Below are 18,031 nucleotides of genomic sequence, written 5' to 3'. Positions count from 1 at the left end.
GTCTGTTGCAAGACCTGGGGATATTCTTATGATCTGCAGGAAAAACTGGAGGCAGCACGGTTACATGCCAACAAACTGGGCAGATGAGCAGTCAAGGAGGGGGAGGTACGACTCCAGGGATTTGTTTTTTTGATAGGCTGATCAAGTAATAAAGAGAGGGTAGGGCTTACAATAAAAGTCAGAGACAATCAGTGGTTTGCATCTTTTTTTTCCCTCTAAAACTTTGCCATCTTGCTGCTGCACACCCTTTACAGGTGTAGTTTGATAGTCAGCGAAAGCATACAGTAATCCTGTCTCTGAGGCTGAGGAAGAAGAGAAGGTGATTGCACAAACTTGCAAAGAGGTGGTCGCTCACTGTCACACCACAACATGACAAGATTTGGACTTCTGATTCTGGCAGTCCTGGGATCCTGTGCTCAGTTTGCAGGTAAAGTGGTAGTAATTTGCAGAATTTTGTGGATAATATTGTACTTATTGTAGCCTCTTTGTTGCAAAAAATAAAATGCAATACCTTCATTCTACATAGCATGTGTTTTCTTCAACTGTATTTCCACAGTTTAAGCTTGCTTGGGGATTTTGCAGTGCAGGGTTAATTATGTAGATGATTTACACAGCATCAGAGAGGTTTACAGTGTGACATCTGTTGGTGGATCAATACTCAGATGTTAGGCGCAAAGTACAGAGGAACGCTGTCTTTTCATCTTTAAAGGGATCATACCAGCAAGTTACTAGTATCTTTACTTGTTATCTTTTGACTAGATAATGTGTACATGTGTGTATCTTGTGTATTGTTATTAAATGTATTTGTTTCATCTGTCCTATTCAGATGCTGTCAACACTGGCGAACAAAACAATAAATCATCAATGGAAAAATCAGAGATGGTATGTGTTTCCAGCTGTGCAACTTTGATGTTGATGTTGGAATATTTTTGAAATGCACAGTAAATATGTATTGTGTATACATACAGCATTAGAGGCAGTCTGAGGATTTGTTTTCTGTCACAGGGAGAAAATTATATGTCAGTACTCTGCTCTGAGCCTGCCCCATCACCCCCATCTTCCTCAGGTAGTTTTTTAAAACTATTTTCAAATACATAAATACTGCATTTGCATCATGCCTTCATCAACCACTGCGTTTCCTTTGTTTCCTCTCCGTCAGTTCATACTCTCAGGCCCGCTGACATCTCAGTGGTTTCTGCCATGGGAATGCCCCTCTCACAAAGGTAAATAACTGGGATTAAGGTGCACAAATGTTTCCTGCAATACTTCCACAGCCATTTGAACGTGACAGTAAAATACGCAGCGCTGCTCTGCAATCTCCAGAGCTGATTCGTACCCGAGGGTGTTCTCTACAACATGTTATTGTCTGCTTTTTACCAACACTTGCTGCCTCTAACAATTCATCTTTTTTACATCACCAGGAATGAGGCATCCAAAGTTGTAAGCAGACTAGCTGGTAAGTCTAAACTCTCCCTTACTTCCTTCTGTACTGCCAAGTATTTCCATGAATAAGTACAACTAGAATAAGTAGAATATTTATTTCTCTACAAAAAGTATAGCATTTAATTATTCTTAAATGATAGTGTTGGTTTTCAACACATTTAAATCTTCTGATATGGACCATGTTGTAGCTCCCCTTTAATGACTCAGTAATTGTAGGATTCTTTGAGTTTGCGCTGCATTAACATAGTGTTGCATTATTACATGGAATATTATGTGGAAGCATCTTTAATAATTTTTTTTTTTCGTCTCAGATTGTTGTTTGCCAGATTTCTCTGACATGGCAACACATTTTATTTGGAAAAATAGTTCACCTGTGCCTGACAGTCAAACAATCCACAATACAAAACCTGTGAAGCTGAAATATATTCACAGAATATAGACTATGAATTGTTTCCTGTAGTTTTGTCTGTGGTTGTTTGTTGTAGTTTCATTATTTCCAAGAAATTTAACTTTTTATTTTTATTACAAAATTGGATTTTCTGATTCACATTGGTCATGATTCGTTTCAGAGGATGTTGGCTCGGTTTTGTTCATATTTTATATAGCCAACTGTTCAATTTTAGTTAACCTTATTTACTTTCAGTTAATGTTATAGTATTTGAGTATTTGATTCTGGAAAAAAAAGGAATGCAGTGGTATGCATTGATGTATTGATCAAGGACGGCTGTTCATATCTAGAGGACCATCTCTTTTCTGCACTGGGAGTATGGCACTTTCAACTCCTTTTTTAATTTATACCAGTTAGCTTTGAAGATAGACATCATGTTCAGTTTAGTTTTAGATCTTTCGCTGACTTAAATTTTTGTTTTTTTTATTTCATTTAATTTTTTTTATTTTTTAAATTTCCGTTTCCTGTCTGTCTTCATGCCTGTTTCTTGTTCTAGTTAACCATAAAGTTAAGTTAGCCTTGCTCTGTGACTTATTAACTTTTAATGGAATTTAGTGAAGAAAAAAAAAAACTTTTCACACTGGGTATCCACTGATTATGCGGCTGACAGTAAGCAATCTGCAGAGACATAAGATCTAAGATCTAATCTCTTTGAAGCCTGCTTCAAAGAAAATTTCAGAGTTCAGATTCAGATTCAGAAACTTTACTGACTATCACATAGTGAAAGAAAATTGTGTTCACTGAGGGCTCATAAAACACACAAAAACGAACACATGTAGACTTGTAAAATCACATAAAACACATTTTTACAGGGAAATTCCCTCAAGAAATTCCAAACCATCATAAAATAAGAACAGAATAAAAACAGAACAACAAAGATGGATAACAATATAGTAGGTATACAAAACTGTGTAGTGTAAAAGTGTAGTGACTGTCTGATTTGCATTGTTTAAAACTGATATTGCAGTAGATATGAAAGAATTTTTGTAAGTTTTGTTTTTGGCTGGAGGGGTTTTGAAACCGCGGCCTGATGGCAGGAGCTGAAAGAGGTGGTGGGGGGACATGAGCGGTCCTATGTGGTGACGGCTGCCTTCCTTTCCTTGGCCGAACAGCTCTGAACACTGCTGGGTGGTGCTGGTGATTTTTATTGCTTTTTCAATGACTCCTGTGAGTTTTTTGTTGCTTTTCCCTGTACGAAAGCTATACCAGGGTGCAATGTTAAATGTAAGGATGGTTGATCTCGGTGCTCAGATACTTGAAGGTCAGACCCTGGTCCACCTGAGCACCTCAAAGAGAGGATGTGGGGAGCCTGATGTCTGGCACCCCCCACTACACAGCTCCTTGGTCTTGGCAATGTTAAGTTTCAGGGAGCTCTGCTGGAACTGGGAGACCATCAGGTGCTCATATACTGCCTGTATTTGGACAGGGAGGATATTGCAGGGTTATTGCAGGTTATTACATTTGTGTATATGGAAAAAGGATAGGAGATAAAACATGGCTTTGTGGGACCCCTGTGTTTGAACCCATGTTGTTAATTTTAAAACCATTCACCATAATGTGCTGTGGCCTGTGCTTAATCCTTAAACTAAGTGTTGTGTTAACTTGCAGTCCGTGGAGGCGGTTCAGCAGTGTGTTTATGTTTACTGTGTTAAGAGGAAATTAAAGGACCATGCCTAGCCTCCATGTCGAGAAGTGTTAAACTGGAGTCCTTGACCCCCAGCTTCGCCTTATAGGTGAACTGGAGCGGGCCCAGGCTCCTGTTCACAGTGGTGGTGAACTCCCTAGTCCTCATCCTCTCCATGCACTTACAGAGGATGGAGCTGAGTGCTGCAGGCCAGAAGTAATTCAAGGCCGTGGTGTGCGGTTTTTTGGACACGGGGATGATTGTGGTCTCCTTCTATGCCCTGGGGATGAAGCTGGCATACAGAAAAAGCTGGGATTGCTGTGCCACCAGCTGAGCCACCCACTCTCACTTTACACAGCTCTTGAGCCCTTGAGCCCTTGACCTGAAATTGTCTCAGACATTTGTATACGAAATTAAAAACTGAACTTGATAATCAATGATTTTTTAAAAAATTAATACATTTATGCACAGTCCCGACAAGCATCTAAGGTCATGATAATAATCATACAATTTTGCATCATCTCGACAGTATCAATTTTTATGTTCAGTATCCCATCAGGCTCAGATAAAGATAGCAAACACCTACACGTACTACAGAACTGGCTCAGTCTAGACTCGCTTTTCAAAACTCAACAGTTTCTTAAGAAAGAACACTTTATACCATGAGTTACTGATAAAGATGATCTGAGGAGCATCTATCTTCGTAAGGCTAAGAGAGGATAAGATAAGGATAAGACAGAGGACTATAAACAGAGGTTGTTGACCTCTACAGTACAGTAATCCAAACTGCCAGTATGACTGTGATCTTAGTTTTTACCAGCTTCCCTTTTTTACAACACCACTTACAATATACACAATCCCTATACTGTGCTATAGTGAGTTTTCTCTAGTTGAAAATAAATTGGCAAACATGCTGTAGATTTTACAATTGTCTTTCTGTGTCTTGAATAGAGCTGCTGTCCATGTTTAATCCAGAGGTGATCATTCAGCACGTGGATGAGGCCTCACTGCAGCACAGGTAACACACCTGCACATGACACACAAACGCACAACATACATGCATACACACAAATGCTGTAAAAGAGTGCTACTGTTGAATGTGTGTATGTTTTGCAGGAGTCTGCTGGAGGAGGCTGAGGATCTATCTCTGTCTCTTTTGCATCATCAGGTACCATTTGTCCTTCATAACCTCCTTATAGCCCCAGTATTATCTTCCCCCAAAAATGTTTTATCATTTCAATCTAAAGTATTTTCATATTTGCCACAGGGAATAGTTATGTTTACACACTTTGAATGACAGCATAATTTGACTTAAAGCAGAATAGGCTACTGATCACTTTAAGAATTTGCATGAGTTACTCTCCTCATTTAGAACAATTCAGTCAGTATCTTGCAACAAAAGGGACTCTCACTCAAAGCTAGAAACCACAGAAACAAGACCCTAATCTGTTATGTTATCAAGCTTTACAGATTAGATTTTCTGCTCTAAGAAAGAATCAGAAACTGAATTTTGTTTTGTAGTATGAATCTTCAAAGCTGCTGTTTTAAGCCAAGAGATGGTGACAGGGTAATTAGAGCAGGGTGATAATTACTGTTTGAAATTACTATTACAATATTACAAGGATGCAGTTGGGTGTGATGTCATACAAAGCACTACAGTTTTCAAATAGTTTTTCAATTAAAAAAAAAAAAAAAAAGTATGACACAGCAGACTTGTGTGTCATAATATCTCAAAATTACCAAATCAGTGCAATATGATATTAATGAAAGACATTTCAGACCCAACTCATGTCCTTCAAACCGAATGCCAGCTGCTCCCCTCTGGCAGATGATACAGGGTACCGTAGAGCAGGCTCAGCCTCTCATGTGTCCCTATCCGATAGGGCCTTTAACACCCCCTAGGCTGAGATCACCATTTCTTATTGTACTTTGATGTATGCAATGTGTTGCACACTGAGTGTATGTTTGTATCTGTTGTCTGTTGTATGTGCATGTTTGACTCGTTACTTGTTTCCATACCTGATTTTCATGCTTAAGACAGTGGGGTGTCCAAGAAAAATTTACTTTGGGACAGGAAAAATTGCCATATCTTATCATATCTTATCTTGTCTTGTCTTGTCTTATCTTATCTTGTCCTATCGTACAATAAATGATAATGCTGAATTGTTTCCTAGTCGTAACTGCTGCTGTGCATTTTTTTAGGATACAGACTGGAAGTTGGTGCTGGTGTTTGTTCCAGCAGATTCTCTGTGTACCTGTTCGCCACAGGTAAGACTGACACTCACATATCCTTTGCACAAGAATATCAAATGCAAATATTAGTTCAAGCCATAGTTTCAGTTTTCAGAACTTCAATGAAATCATGCTTGATCCAGGATACTCAGAGGGTGCAAGATGTTCATGTTGCAACTCTCTTGTCTTTGTGCCTCAGGCTGCTGCAGAAGTTGAAGCTGTTGTGCAGGAGGTGGACGCAGCTCTGCAGCTGTTGCAGCGCAGGGTAAGGCACTTCTATTTGTCATTTGAAGTGTTTCTGTGAAAGGACCTGGACTGTTTCACTACAGAATATGAGAAATACTGACTCATCCTTGCTGTTAAATTAATATTCTACTTTGATGTTTTCAGTTGCATCACACTTTAGTTCACACTGTGGTCTGGAGTGCACAACCTCAGCATGACAAGTGAGTGTTTGAATGACAAAATACTGCAAATTAATTTTACCTGATAGAACTCTTGCTCTTTATACTGTTCATTGTAAAATGCAATGATGTGGCAATAAGGTATTTGGATGTCTTGCATTTATATCATTTTTATTTGTAGTTTGTGTCAGTGCATGAACGACGACAACATAAACCAACGACTGCACAGAGCCACTCTTATACAAACACTACAGGTAAAGTATGTAAATGTGAATGATGTGTGTGTATGTGGCTCATGCTTGTCTAAATCACAATTTGTCGCTTGCCTCCTAATTATGTGTGTGCCTTTTTTGTCAGGACTCTCTTCATCGTGTCTTGAAAAATCCAAAGTGGCACAGCAGCAGTGAAGACTTCACAGCCTTGCTGCAGTCTATTCCGATTATCCTCGAGCCAATCTCACACTCTGTAAGTATGGAAAGGACGTGCCCAGAGGCTAGTTTTTATCAACAATATATCAACAACTATGGACATCCATCTGTGCTGCCAGTAACAATCACAAATGTAAGATATGGCTAATATATAATAAGAAACCACATGCTTTTCTTCACAGAGGGACAGCACATTGTCTGACTTGGACAGAGTGGCTGTTCAGCTATGGACAAACATGGTATGCTCTTATTAAATGAAATTTTGAATGTCAGTGAAACGTACACTGTGTACCTTAAGGTGTAGCAGCAACAATTTCTATGCTGACGACTGTCCTTGCTGATTTATGTGTCATTCTGACCCGAAAACTGACCTTGTGTCTCAGTTGTAAAGTGAGTCAACACAGAAAACCTTCCGATCAAAGCAAAAGGAAGATGGAACATGATGCCGTGATATTATTCTGAAGAAAGATTAGATAAGAGATGTACCGCAGATAATCTTGAGGAGATGATCTATGATACTTCACTCAGACATATGTCTGTACATTAGAATTATCTAATCAATGCCGTATGGCTGTCGGCTGTGACTTGACACTAACCCAAACCAACTGCAACTTTTTCTCCCTCAGCTCCAGCCACTGAAGGGTGAGGCAGAGCTTAAGGACAGCAATGTCATCACTATCCCTTGCCCTACACAGGTGAGGCATGTCATCACGTATCACTGTACTTAACCACTCAGCCTGAATGTGTAATTACCATGCTGTTTAGCTGCAGTCCAAAAATAGTAGAGAAATGCATCACACAATGACCTACTACTGGCAGCATTCAGCACTCAAACTGCTACTAATCCAAATGATAGAGCATCAGATGAAATTAAATGATATGGTTAGAATACTGACATAGTGTCTTCTTCACTCTTATCTCAGGACCAACCTTATCTGCGGACACAGAGAAATTCCCCCGACACAGAGGAGAGAGTTCACAGCGAAGCTTCTCCACCAATAGACCCTGTGAGACTATTGCTTTTACTCCACTGTGATCAAAATTAGACTGCAGAGCGACTGTGGGTAAATATTTATTCTTGATTATATGTTTTCAGGTTATGGGTACAGAGATACCCTGCACAGACCGCAGTCCATCTCCTACTACCCCTACTTCAGGTAAAAAAAAAAAAAGAAAAAAGATACATAGATTTTTGTCTTTTCACCTAGCACATTTTGGGAAGTAGCTTGTGCCATTTAGGTCCAAACAAATGATTTTCTCTCCTGTGTAGTTCATGAGCTCAGACCTGGAGACATCAAAGTGGTGGCGGCAGTGGGTGACTCTTTGACGGTGAGTTTGTCCCCTCTGCCGTTTTACAGAACAATGCTTTCCTCTGCTATCTTTTCTACTTGGTAAGGTCAATTTTACACATAATCTGACCACCTCACCTCTTGATGTCCTCTGTGCAGGCAGCTAATGGTGTGGGTGCAGGAACAGACAACCTTCTGTTAGTGATAAACGAGTACAGAGGACTGTCATGGAGGTATGGTAATCTAGTATACCTGTTTATTAAATCTCTTGTTAATGTGGAGAAGTTCTGACTAGGTTGTTTTGTGCGTAGCATTTGAAACTAACAGGTTATGTCTGCAATTTGCAGCATCGGTGGTGATGCCAACATTACAACTGTGACCACCCTGCCAAGTATGTATTTCTCTGATGTTATTGCTTTACCCCAATATATGATGGCATCCCATGCAAACTAAATGAAATAGAAAACAGGCCTACAGAAGCTCAGTTATTTAGTAAATATCAGATGTCCATCATATTTCCTCTGTCTTATCTCTGTTACTTGCATATTGCAACAGTATGATTGCTAACCATCAGTGATTATGATGTAACTGCCTCAGTAAAGTTATTGTGAGTGATCTTATCGCCACCAATTACAGACCTAACTGTGTAACACTCTTGCATTTTACCCGAACTTGATGGCCTAGTTGGACCAGCTAAATGCTTTTAGGATGCCTTTGATTATCCATGATAAGAAACTTTATTATGTTCAAGCCACATTTTTTATACCCTCACATTCTATCTTTCTACATATAATGTCTATAGCTAATTATCGTCATTTATTTTCTTACCTCACATTATATTGTATTTATTTTAAAAGATTTTTGTATGTCTCAGTATGTTCTATTTCTGTTATTTTGCATACCTTGCATGCTTGTGCATATGCTTACTTAATATGTTGTAGGATTGTAATCATTATTATGTTTGATTCCTGCTCTGTTTCTATTTAGGTGTTATTTTCCCTTGTTGCTCTCTACCGTTTGCTGCTGCACTGACCCAGTTTCTTTTCTTCTAACAGGAATCATTAAAATTTCACTCAGTCTTAAAAACAATGCACATAACACTGCCTATTGATTTAAACTCCATGTTACCTTTACTGAAGTTACCTGTTGGTGTGACACGCAGACATCCTGAGGGAGTTTAACCCCTCGTTGACTGGCTTCTCAGAGGGAATAGGTAAAGAGAACAACCCTAAGGCCTTCCTCAACCAAGCCGTGTCAGGAGCTAAGAGTGGGTCAGTCATCTCCTCCGTGTTTTTGTCTCCTCACTTCCCTCTTCTCCATCTTTGGGCTCATCCTGTTCAGTGAAAGCCAAATAGAAGTGATGTTAGAGCACATTATAACAATTTGCAATGCTTTTACTGACCTCTGCCACCAAAAATGCATTATTTTCAGTGACATGGTCAGCCAGGTGCGCACTCTAGTGGACAAAATGAAAAATGATGTGGTAAGACAGTAAAGTAGCAATTCAAACACACATTAAAACACATACTGCATGATCTCAATTTTATTTTCCAACTAAGGAATATAAAAGTAAAAAAGCTTATCCTATGTTAACATCTTATCTCTTTCTCAGCGAATTGATTTCCATAATGACTGGAAAGTGATCACCATGTTCATTGGGGGCAATGACATATGTGACTTCTGCACAGATAGTGTGAGCATTCATATTGACTGATTTTTAAATAATTATTTTCAGTGTCATTTTTGCTGTTTTTTGTACAATTTCCATATCTATATGAAGCCATTTCAATGCAGCAGCTCTGCCATAAATTTTACTTTTTAAGAAAGTTTATAATGTTCAGTTTTTGCTGACATTGTGGAGAATGTTTAAATTTATGTTTATTATTGAGGTTGCAGTTTGCAGAGATCTTGTACTGGACTACATTATATTGAGAGGTGTTTCTAATGTTTTGTCTAATGTTTTTGTATGAGATTGTGCAGGTGGACCCGTTAAAGTGGCCTCTGAGTGAATATTGTCAAAGACTTTACTTTTCATGTATAAAAAAAAAAAAAAAAACAAGATATTTGATAGGATATTTGGTCTGAATAATCTCCTTTGTTAAATTAAGTTCTATATGAAAAGTTTTGAGTCTTCAGAGGCTTTAAAGGCAGTTTCTTTCATTGAATTGCTTGTACTTACACTGCCTCATTTATCAAGAAGTATTTACAGAATGCAGGAGAAAACAGGTTACATTTGAGGCTGAATGCATGTGGCTCATACATAATGTGCTGTAGGCTCTGTGCAGTAACACATATCATTCTTTCCACAGATTTATTTCTCACCCGCGAATGTGGTGGAGCGTATCCGTCAGGCTCTGGATATTCTCCATAATGAGGTGTGTGTAGTATGCATTTTTGTGCATTTTGCACTTATATGCTGTCTCTGTATGTTGGTCATACAGACAGCCTACCTAACCCTGTTTTGTTCCCACCAAGGTACCTCGTGCCATTGTGAATCTCGTAGAGCTGTTACACATTGTTCCACTGCGTGATCTGCACAGTGATAAGAGTCTGGGCTGTCCCACCTGGTTTGTAAAGTAAGTGAGGCCTGCTGCACTGGAATTTATCAATACCGGTGAGGTGACACAAGCAAGTTAATGAAAAAATAATCAAACAAGTAATTATTCAAACTGGAGCTGAACAATATTGTAAAAAAAATAAAATAAATAACAATACAAATTATTTGGGGATGTTGGGATTGTGATATTCACAATTATCGTGTGAATGATAATATTTGCATCATAATTTTCATTTTCACAACTTTTAGGCTTGTGCATGTCTTTAACACTACAGTACTGCATAAATAATGGTATTTGATCACACGTTTTATCTTAAAAAAAAAAATGCAGCTCCTGTGATTTAGATATTGCTCTTAGCCATATTGTGATCTAAATAATTTTGATTATTTATTTCTGCAGCCCTAATGCAAACTGTTTTATTATGTATGCTCCAGATTGGTTTGCCCTTGTATACTGAAGCCTACTGAGGGATCTGCTGAGCTCCAGAAGGTCAAAGACCTCAATAAAGCTTACCAGGTGAGGGTCCCTCAAGTGAAGTCAGCTACGTGAGAGGACAAACAGCTGGTCAACTCAGAATAGCTGAGAATTAAGAAGGCTCCCCAACACACGCTTAACACTTTAATTTTGTCAACATTTTGCTATAAACCTTTGAAAATGTTGAAACATTGACAAAAATAAAGAATCGAGCAGAGGTGAGGAGTGTGTGGGAGCCTTCTCAGTCCTAAGTAATGCTCTCCTATGGGAATTTCCTCCCAGCCCCTATTGAAAATTAAGTTTGGACTGCGTGTTTGCCATGTCTTCAGCTTAAAACAGCTATCACTGAAAAATCAACACTTTTAAACTGTAAAATTTGCTGTGATTCTGTCTGTTTGCCACTCCTGCCAGCATGCTATGAAACAGCTAGTTGACTCGGGGCGCTATGACACCCACGGCAACTTCACCGTGGTGCTGCAGCCCTTCTTCAGAGAGGTCTTCCTTCCCAGACTAGAAGTAAGAACCGACAAAACTGTGTCCTCACAGATGGCCCTAACATAATTTGAATACTTCTGATGTCATTTTCCTAGATGAATTTCTCTTTTGTCTATACTGCTTCTTCATTTCTGCCACTTGTTTCCTCTTTTTGAAGGATGGCCGGCCTGATCGCTCCTACTTTTCTCCCGACTGTTTCCACCTCAGCCAGAGAGCTCACACCCTCATGGCTCGTGCTCTTTGGAACAACATGGTATAAAGTCTCAGATATTCAAGCACATGTGGTTAGATTATTTTTGTTGGATTACTGAGTCTCACAATCTGTTATAGCTAGAACCAGTGGGTAACAAAACCTTTACCCAAGACTTCATGGCTGGCATCGATTTGAAGTGTCCCTCTGAGGTAACATTGCACAGGGTTGCATTAATGACATTCAATGTGCCTGCCAATTTATCAAATAATATTCATCATTTTGTCTTTATGTTGGCATATAAATGTGCTCTTGATTGTTTCTTCATTAGACCATGCCATTCTTTAGAACCGCTCCCAACAGCAACTACACCTTTCCAGGCCCCCCTCCTACTCCTCCTCCAGTAACGGTAGGCTGCAGTTTTTGTCATTCATGCACTTTTGATCGGCCACTAATGAAAATAACCTATAGTCGTAGATTATAATTGACATGTAATCTGTGGTTGTGCACTGATGAAAACCATGTATCTGTCATTCATTAGAACTGGGGCAGTGACTTCTCCTGTGTTCATGTAGCTCCATCTGACTCTGTGCCCACTTCAGGTGAGCATTCAAGGTGTTTCGCAGGTGTTAGCCCCAGAGAAATGTAGACGTGCCATACTGAAGTTGTACCCGTGTTGGTCTTTTTGTAGTTCACAGATTGCGACCCGGAGACATCAAAGTGGTGGCTGCACTTGGAGACTCGCTAACTGTGAGTTTGTATGCAGTGCAAGCCTGTGTGTGTTCTCTTTAACCATGTCCAAATCAGAATATGAAATCATTAGCAAGGGAAAGCCAAGGCATTCATTAAAAAAAAAAAAAAATGCTTTTATTAAGGTGGCACACAATAAGGAATTCTAAAAAATACATCTCAGCTGCACTTTTTTATTCTAAATTAATTTAATCTGATTTAATTTAATTTTTATTCTAATTCTGGACAGAGGAACAGTGCCTTGGTTTTTTCCTTCCTCACTGTTGTGTGTGTCTATGTCTGTGTGTTTACCCATGCAAATCCTCTGCAGTTGTCTGCTGTATATTCAGTTTATTTTTTTCTGGAGGTAGACTGGCTTCGGGGCTAAGGCAAGGAATCTCCTGGAATTACGAACTGAGTACAGAGGAGTATCGTGGAGGTAAGAAGCTGCACACAAACTGTATGCAAAAGCAAATCATGAACACTGGCTGTGGATAACATTTTCTAACATTTTGTGTTTGCTTTTTTATCGACAAGCATTGGGGGAGATAAAACTCTTGATACTGTCACAACATTACCCAGTAAGTCCTGAGCCTCCACTCCGTTTCTACACAGGGACACACAAGTGTAATGCACATTGTCACCACTAGATGGGAGACTTGGCATATGATCTAATATTGCTTCTTCATAAAGCTACTTTTGTCTGTTGTGCAGTACTATCTCTTCTTCTTTTTTCATCAGATATTCTTAAGAAGTTCAATCCAAACATCAAAGGAATGTCAACGGGCCGAGGGAAAAAGACAACTGGCTTCAATGTGGCTGTATCAGGGGCTAAAATATCGTGAGTGCTGCAGCATCTTTGATCTACTTTGAACTTTGTCTTTGTGCCCACATTAAGCACCAGGACATCTAAATAATTATATATTGTCATCTTACAGTTTCAAATATTACTATGCCCTTTTTTAACGTTTTGTAATCCCATGAAGCCTTACTCTTTAATTTTAAACAGAGGAATCCCAGGGCAGGTCAGACAGCTGATTGAAACCATGAAAAACAACTCTGTAAGTCCGTTACATCGGCTGCATTCAGCATCAGTGATTCTGTTGCATGCAGTGATGCTAATTCTGTGCCCACAGATGTTATAATATTTCATATTTACGTGACTGAAAAACAAGAGCAGTTGATGTCATATCTGTTCCTCTCTATTTTTACCCCCTGTCTTTTCGTCTTGTGGTTCTAGGCTGTGGATTTTGAGAAAGACTGGAAGCTGGTGACCCTCTTCATTGGAGGCAATGACCTGTGCCAGTACTGCAATGACAGGGTGAGCTCCCGCAGGAAGACTTCACAGAAACTGCCCAACCTCTGCAGGATGAACGAGTAGATGAAACGCATTTATGAAACAATACAAGACAATCTTCAGTCATAGCAATGTGGTTATAACCTCTTTGATGTTGCACGATGCTCTGTTTAGTGCTGTCTTATGATATCACTCGCCAAGTGGGATAAGCATTGGAGCAGAATAATCAAGCATTGTGAACAGCCCTCCCCTAATTGTTTTATTGTGTCAGAGTGAGATGAGAGCAGACAAGGTTTCTTTTGAATGAGCACATTCTGTCACTTTAGCCCTCCAACACAAAGCACCCCCCCTCCTCTATCTCAACCTCTGTCTGCATGAAACAAGCACACAGGCACAGTGACAGGCCTTGTTCTCGAAGAGGCATAAACAAGGGAGAAGTCAACCCAGACTCTCTTCATCCTGTCTCTGTCTCAGTCTTATCTTCTCCATTTTCCTCTTCTCTCCTCGTCCACGTTTTACCTCGTTTCTCTCCCCTTCATTTTTTCCCTCTCACTCTCCATCACTCTTCTCCCTTTCCACCACCAGAGTAGTCTCTCTTTTAATGTTTGTACTTTGAAGCAGAATATCAAAGCACGGCATAAATTTGAAATGAGCTCTGAGACTACAGTAGTGACAGCTTAGTGTTAGTAACTCACTGCTGTTGCTAGTTCACTCATACATGTTGCATGGCATTGCCACTTTTGGTTGATATTTGTTTTATGTGCACAATCATGGCCAGTTTTCCTCTTATCCTTTTGGCTTTTGGCGGGTAGTCTATATGCACAGAGCTAAGGCTCGAAACATCACATTTTGGTGGAAATAAATCCAATTTGGGTTGCAACAAATATAGTGTGGACTTTTCCTCCTCTCAAAGTAAAAACAGCACAAATCATTATGGGCTGATTTGTTTACATGTTCACTATAAAATAATGATATCTTATAATTACTATAATTGCTTTCTTTAATACACAGGCCTCTTTGTCACCTGCAAACTACAGTCATCACATGATGACAAGCTTGGATATTCTGTACCAAGAGGTAAGATGATGTCTTTGTTGTCCTACAATAAACTGAGCCCAGATTCTCTGGAGGTTACTCTAAAAAAAGAGAACCAGGTCCAAACTGCAGACAGTTCTGAATTATGAAGGCCATCCTTTACACTGTTTTTTCAATTAGTTGTTGTTTTAGTTGAATGCCCGATGATGCCTTTATGTTCTACAGGGAGACTTAGGAAATCCTTTGTCCCAGCTTCAGTAAAATTCCTTAATGAATATAGCCAGCTCTAATGAATATAGCTAATCTGTCTGGACTGTATCTGTACATGGTTTGCACTTTGCCTGACTTGTACTTTACAGCACTGGGATTTTGTGTACGGTACTATGCTTGATTTATTGTTCTACACTTGGACTTGCTTCTTTTTTAATGACTGACATTTTGCAGTTTTAGTGTGGTGCCTTTTCCTGCCAGTAATCATGTTTTGTAGTATATGTTGCTGTTGTTGTGTGTTGACTGGTTATCAGGTGGCAATGAATTTCTCTGTGGCGATGAATAAGTTTGTCTAAAACTTTGATGATGTAATGTATGCCATAATTGAAAAAAAATAGTATAGCTGTAGGTATCCCTTAAATCTGCTCAACGATGCATTTCCCCCTCAGGAATCTATAAGGTTCTGTTCCCCTACCTTAATTTGCCTTTCCTTACCTTTTCTCATGTTATTGATCCTTGTAAAGGTGAGTTTTGAATGTTACTCTTCGACCCTGCATGAGTGTGTTCTTCTTGCCTCATGGCCGTAGGTCCCCAGGGTGATCGTTAACATCATTGAGATCCTAGAAATCGAAGGCCTACGCAGAGTCAAAAGGGACAGTCTTGGGTGCAATGTGTTACAAAAGTACGTTCATCAGTCCATCCACAGGAATCAATCCATATGAATCAATACCACTGAGTCCAAGGCTAATTTCTCCTGGGGGGCAGTGAAATGTATCTTGATATTGATGTTGTACACACACACGATAGTTGATCCAGCAAAGGAATACATTTAATTTCTGTATTTGCTAGAGGACTAACTCCCTGAATCAACAATCAATTAATGATGTTTACCCCAGGTTGTCCATAAGTCTGCAAATAAGGTTATACAAACATTTGCCACTAAGCAGAGGGTAGTCCCTTGATTGGTAGAGTGACAATTCATAGACATTCATAGAAACATTTTATTCTGCAAAATCAGCTGTTATTATTATTATTAGTCATTGCATGCACATATTTTTTGCTGCTTATTTTAGATTTTGTCTATAAAGTGAAGCATCTTTGAGTGTAAATGTTTTTTTTTGTTTCACCCTTGATCCTAAGGTATGTCTGTCCGTGCTTCCTGCTACCAGGGGACGATTCTCCAGAGCTGGCTGAGGTAAAACGGATCAATCGGGAACTGCAGGTTAGTGGACTGGATCAATGAGACCACAGTGCGGTCTTCCCACCCAATGTTACTATTTAACAAAACACTTAACCATGTTGAAATGCAATAAGAAAAGTCCATTATAGTAGTCTCAGTAATAGTAGCGTTTGTGGTACTTCTCTCAGACTAAGACCGAAGAGCTGGCGTATGGAGGCCGTTATGATGACAGAGAGGACTTCACTGTGGTCGTGCAGCCCTTTTTCAGAAACTCCATCGTTCCTTTGAACACTGTAAGTCCTCGGTGCACAAACAAACACACAAAAACATGCACTTGTAGAAAACGATAATCCATTCCTTCTGGGACACATAATTCATTTAAAAACCTAATGTTGTATTTTATTTTTCTTCAGGAGGGGAGACCGGACGCCACCTACTTCTCTGAGGACTGCTTCCACTTCAGTGAACGGGGACATGCTGACATGGCCATAGCTTTGTGGAACAACATGGTGAGTTTGGCATGGGCAACAGAACAGCTGAAGGCTACCTGTGTTTGACAGAGTGCGGTTTTTGATTACGATTGGTCTATTTGAATCACCTCCCTTTGAAATTCAGCTGAAAACCGAGCAGAAATACAGTGTGCTCTCTTTTGTTTGCAGTTGGAGCCGGTGGGGAAAAAGCAGACATACAACAATTTCACAACTGACAGAAATAAAATCAAGTGCCCCTCTGAGGTAGGAAAGCTGCCACACAGGCATGCATAATACTCAAATATTGTGACAATATTGTAAGGATGGCTACTGGTTCTGGCATGAAATATTTAAACACATGAGATTTTTGATAAACAGCCATCAGCAATGTAGATATGATGACTAAGCAGGTAGGGGCAAATAACAGAACACCTACAATCTTATAAGTTCAGCAAATTGCACCCTTTTACTTCAATGGAGACTTTAAAACCATATCACAATATTGCAATCCAAAATCCCAGATATCTACTTGAATATCACAATATCAGTTTAGTATTGCTGTATCACCCAATGCTACAGACTCTCCCTTAGAATGAGATGCCGAGATTTAAGGCCTATCCTGCTCTCCACTTTTGTGTTGCAGGAGCATCCGTACATCTTCACAAAGGTGAACAGCCATCCCAGTTTGACCACCACCACCACCACCACCACCACCACCACGCCAGCAACCACCACCACCACGCCAGCAACCACCACCACAGCAGTCACCCCAACCTGTTCAAAGGGCGTGGACACATGGGTTGCTGCTCTGCTGGCTGTCGTAGGTCTTGTGATCGGCTGGGGTGTCACCTGGCTCTTCCTCTCCTGCAGGGACAAAAGAAACAAGCAGAGGATGCAGACTATGGTGGAGATGAAGGCCACTGGGCTTTAAAACTCTGCGACTAAACTGTGGATTCAGCTGAGCTCACACTGGCTCTCGTCTCCTACCTCGTCCACAGTTTGCTGCACTGAGTTGTTCAGAATGACTGTTGTGCCCTTGAGCCTTGCCAATGGGTAAACGAGTAGTAAAAATGAATTTGCAAACTATAAAACTACAAAACAACATCACAGCATTCAAACAATTAACAGCTAACTTTAAGACTGACTGTACAGTGGAAAAAGAAGACTCTATAGTATACATCATGTTTGCAGTGATGATAATGCAGTTGGCACTCTCTCTTTCTCTCTCTCTCTCTCTCTCTCTCTCTCTCTCTCTCACACACACACACACACACACACACACACACACACACACACACATTTTCAGGATATGCCATAATGAGCCCTGTCTGCTGTGGCTGATGTGTTTAATTGTCCTTGGACCACAAAGACTTCCTCTGGATATGACAAAACTACATAAAGCCAATGCTGACACTTGTAAATATAAAGCAAACACTGTATGATTAATACTGTGAGATACTAACTACATTAAACTTGAATTATTTTGGATAATTGAATAATTGTTCTTTGTTTTTATGTATTGTTT

General features: G+C 39.7%; 1 protein-coding gene across 1 annotated transcript; it reads left to right on the top strand.

Annotated features, from left to right (window-relative positions):
• Positions 1 to 1,113: 1,113 nt before the first annotated feature.
• plb1 (phospholipase B1) lies at positions 1,114 to 17,437 on the top strand (the record flags this gene model as incomplete). Its single annotated transcript, XM_030044889.1, is given in 40 exon segments — positions 1,114 to 1,223; positions 1,422 to 1,456; positions 4,467 to 4,533; positions 4,632 to 4,683; positions 5,718 to 5,783; positions 5,947 to 6,012; positions 6,138 to 6,199; positions 6,333 to 6,405; positions 6,509 to 6,633; positions 6,764 to 6,818; positions 7,206 to 7,274; positions 7,503 to 7,586; positions 7,676 to 7,736; positions 7,850 to 7,908; positions 8,028 to 8,101; positions 8,216 to 8,259; positions 9,031 to 9,139; positions 9,300 to 9,351; positions 9,481 to 9,561; positions 10,178 to 10,243; positions 10,344 to 10,444; positions 10,861 to 10,942; positions 11,312 to 11,416; positions 11,553 to 11,648; positions 11,726 to 11,797; positions 11,917 to 11,994; positions 12,127 to 12,187; positions 12,277 to 12,335; positions 12,686 to 12,753; positions 12,852 to 12,895; positions 13,056 to 13,155; positions 13,324 to 13,375; positions 13,555 to 13,635; positions 14,623 to 14,688; positions 15,444 to 15,538; positions 15,997 to 16,078; positions 16,225 to 16,329; positions 16,450 to 16,545; positions 16,696 to 16,770; positions 17,150 to 17,437. Coding segments are annotated over 40 exon segments (3,216 nt in total), but the record flags the coding sequence as incomplete, so codon positions are not given.
• Between the last annotated feature and the right edge of the window lie 594 nt (positions 17,438 to 18,031).

This window comes from Myripristis murdjan, chromosome 22, assembly GCF_902150065.1.
Source record: "Myripristis murdjan chromosome 22, fMyrMur1.1, whole genome shotgun sequence".
NCBI classification, from domain to species: Eukaryota; Metazoa; Chordata; class Actinopteri; order Holocentriformes; family Holocentridae; genus Myripristis; species Myripristis murdjan.
Note: the sequence above shows the minus strand (reverse complement) of the source record. Positions and strands in the feature narration are given on the sequence as shown.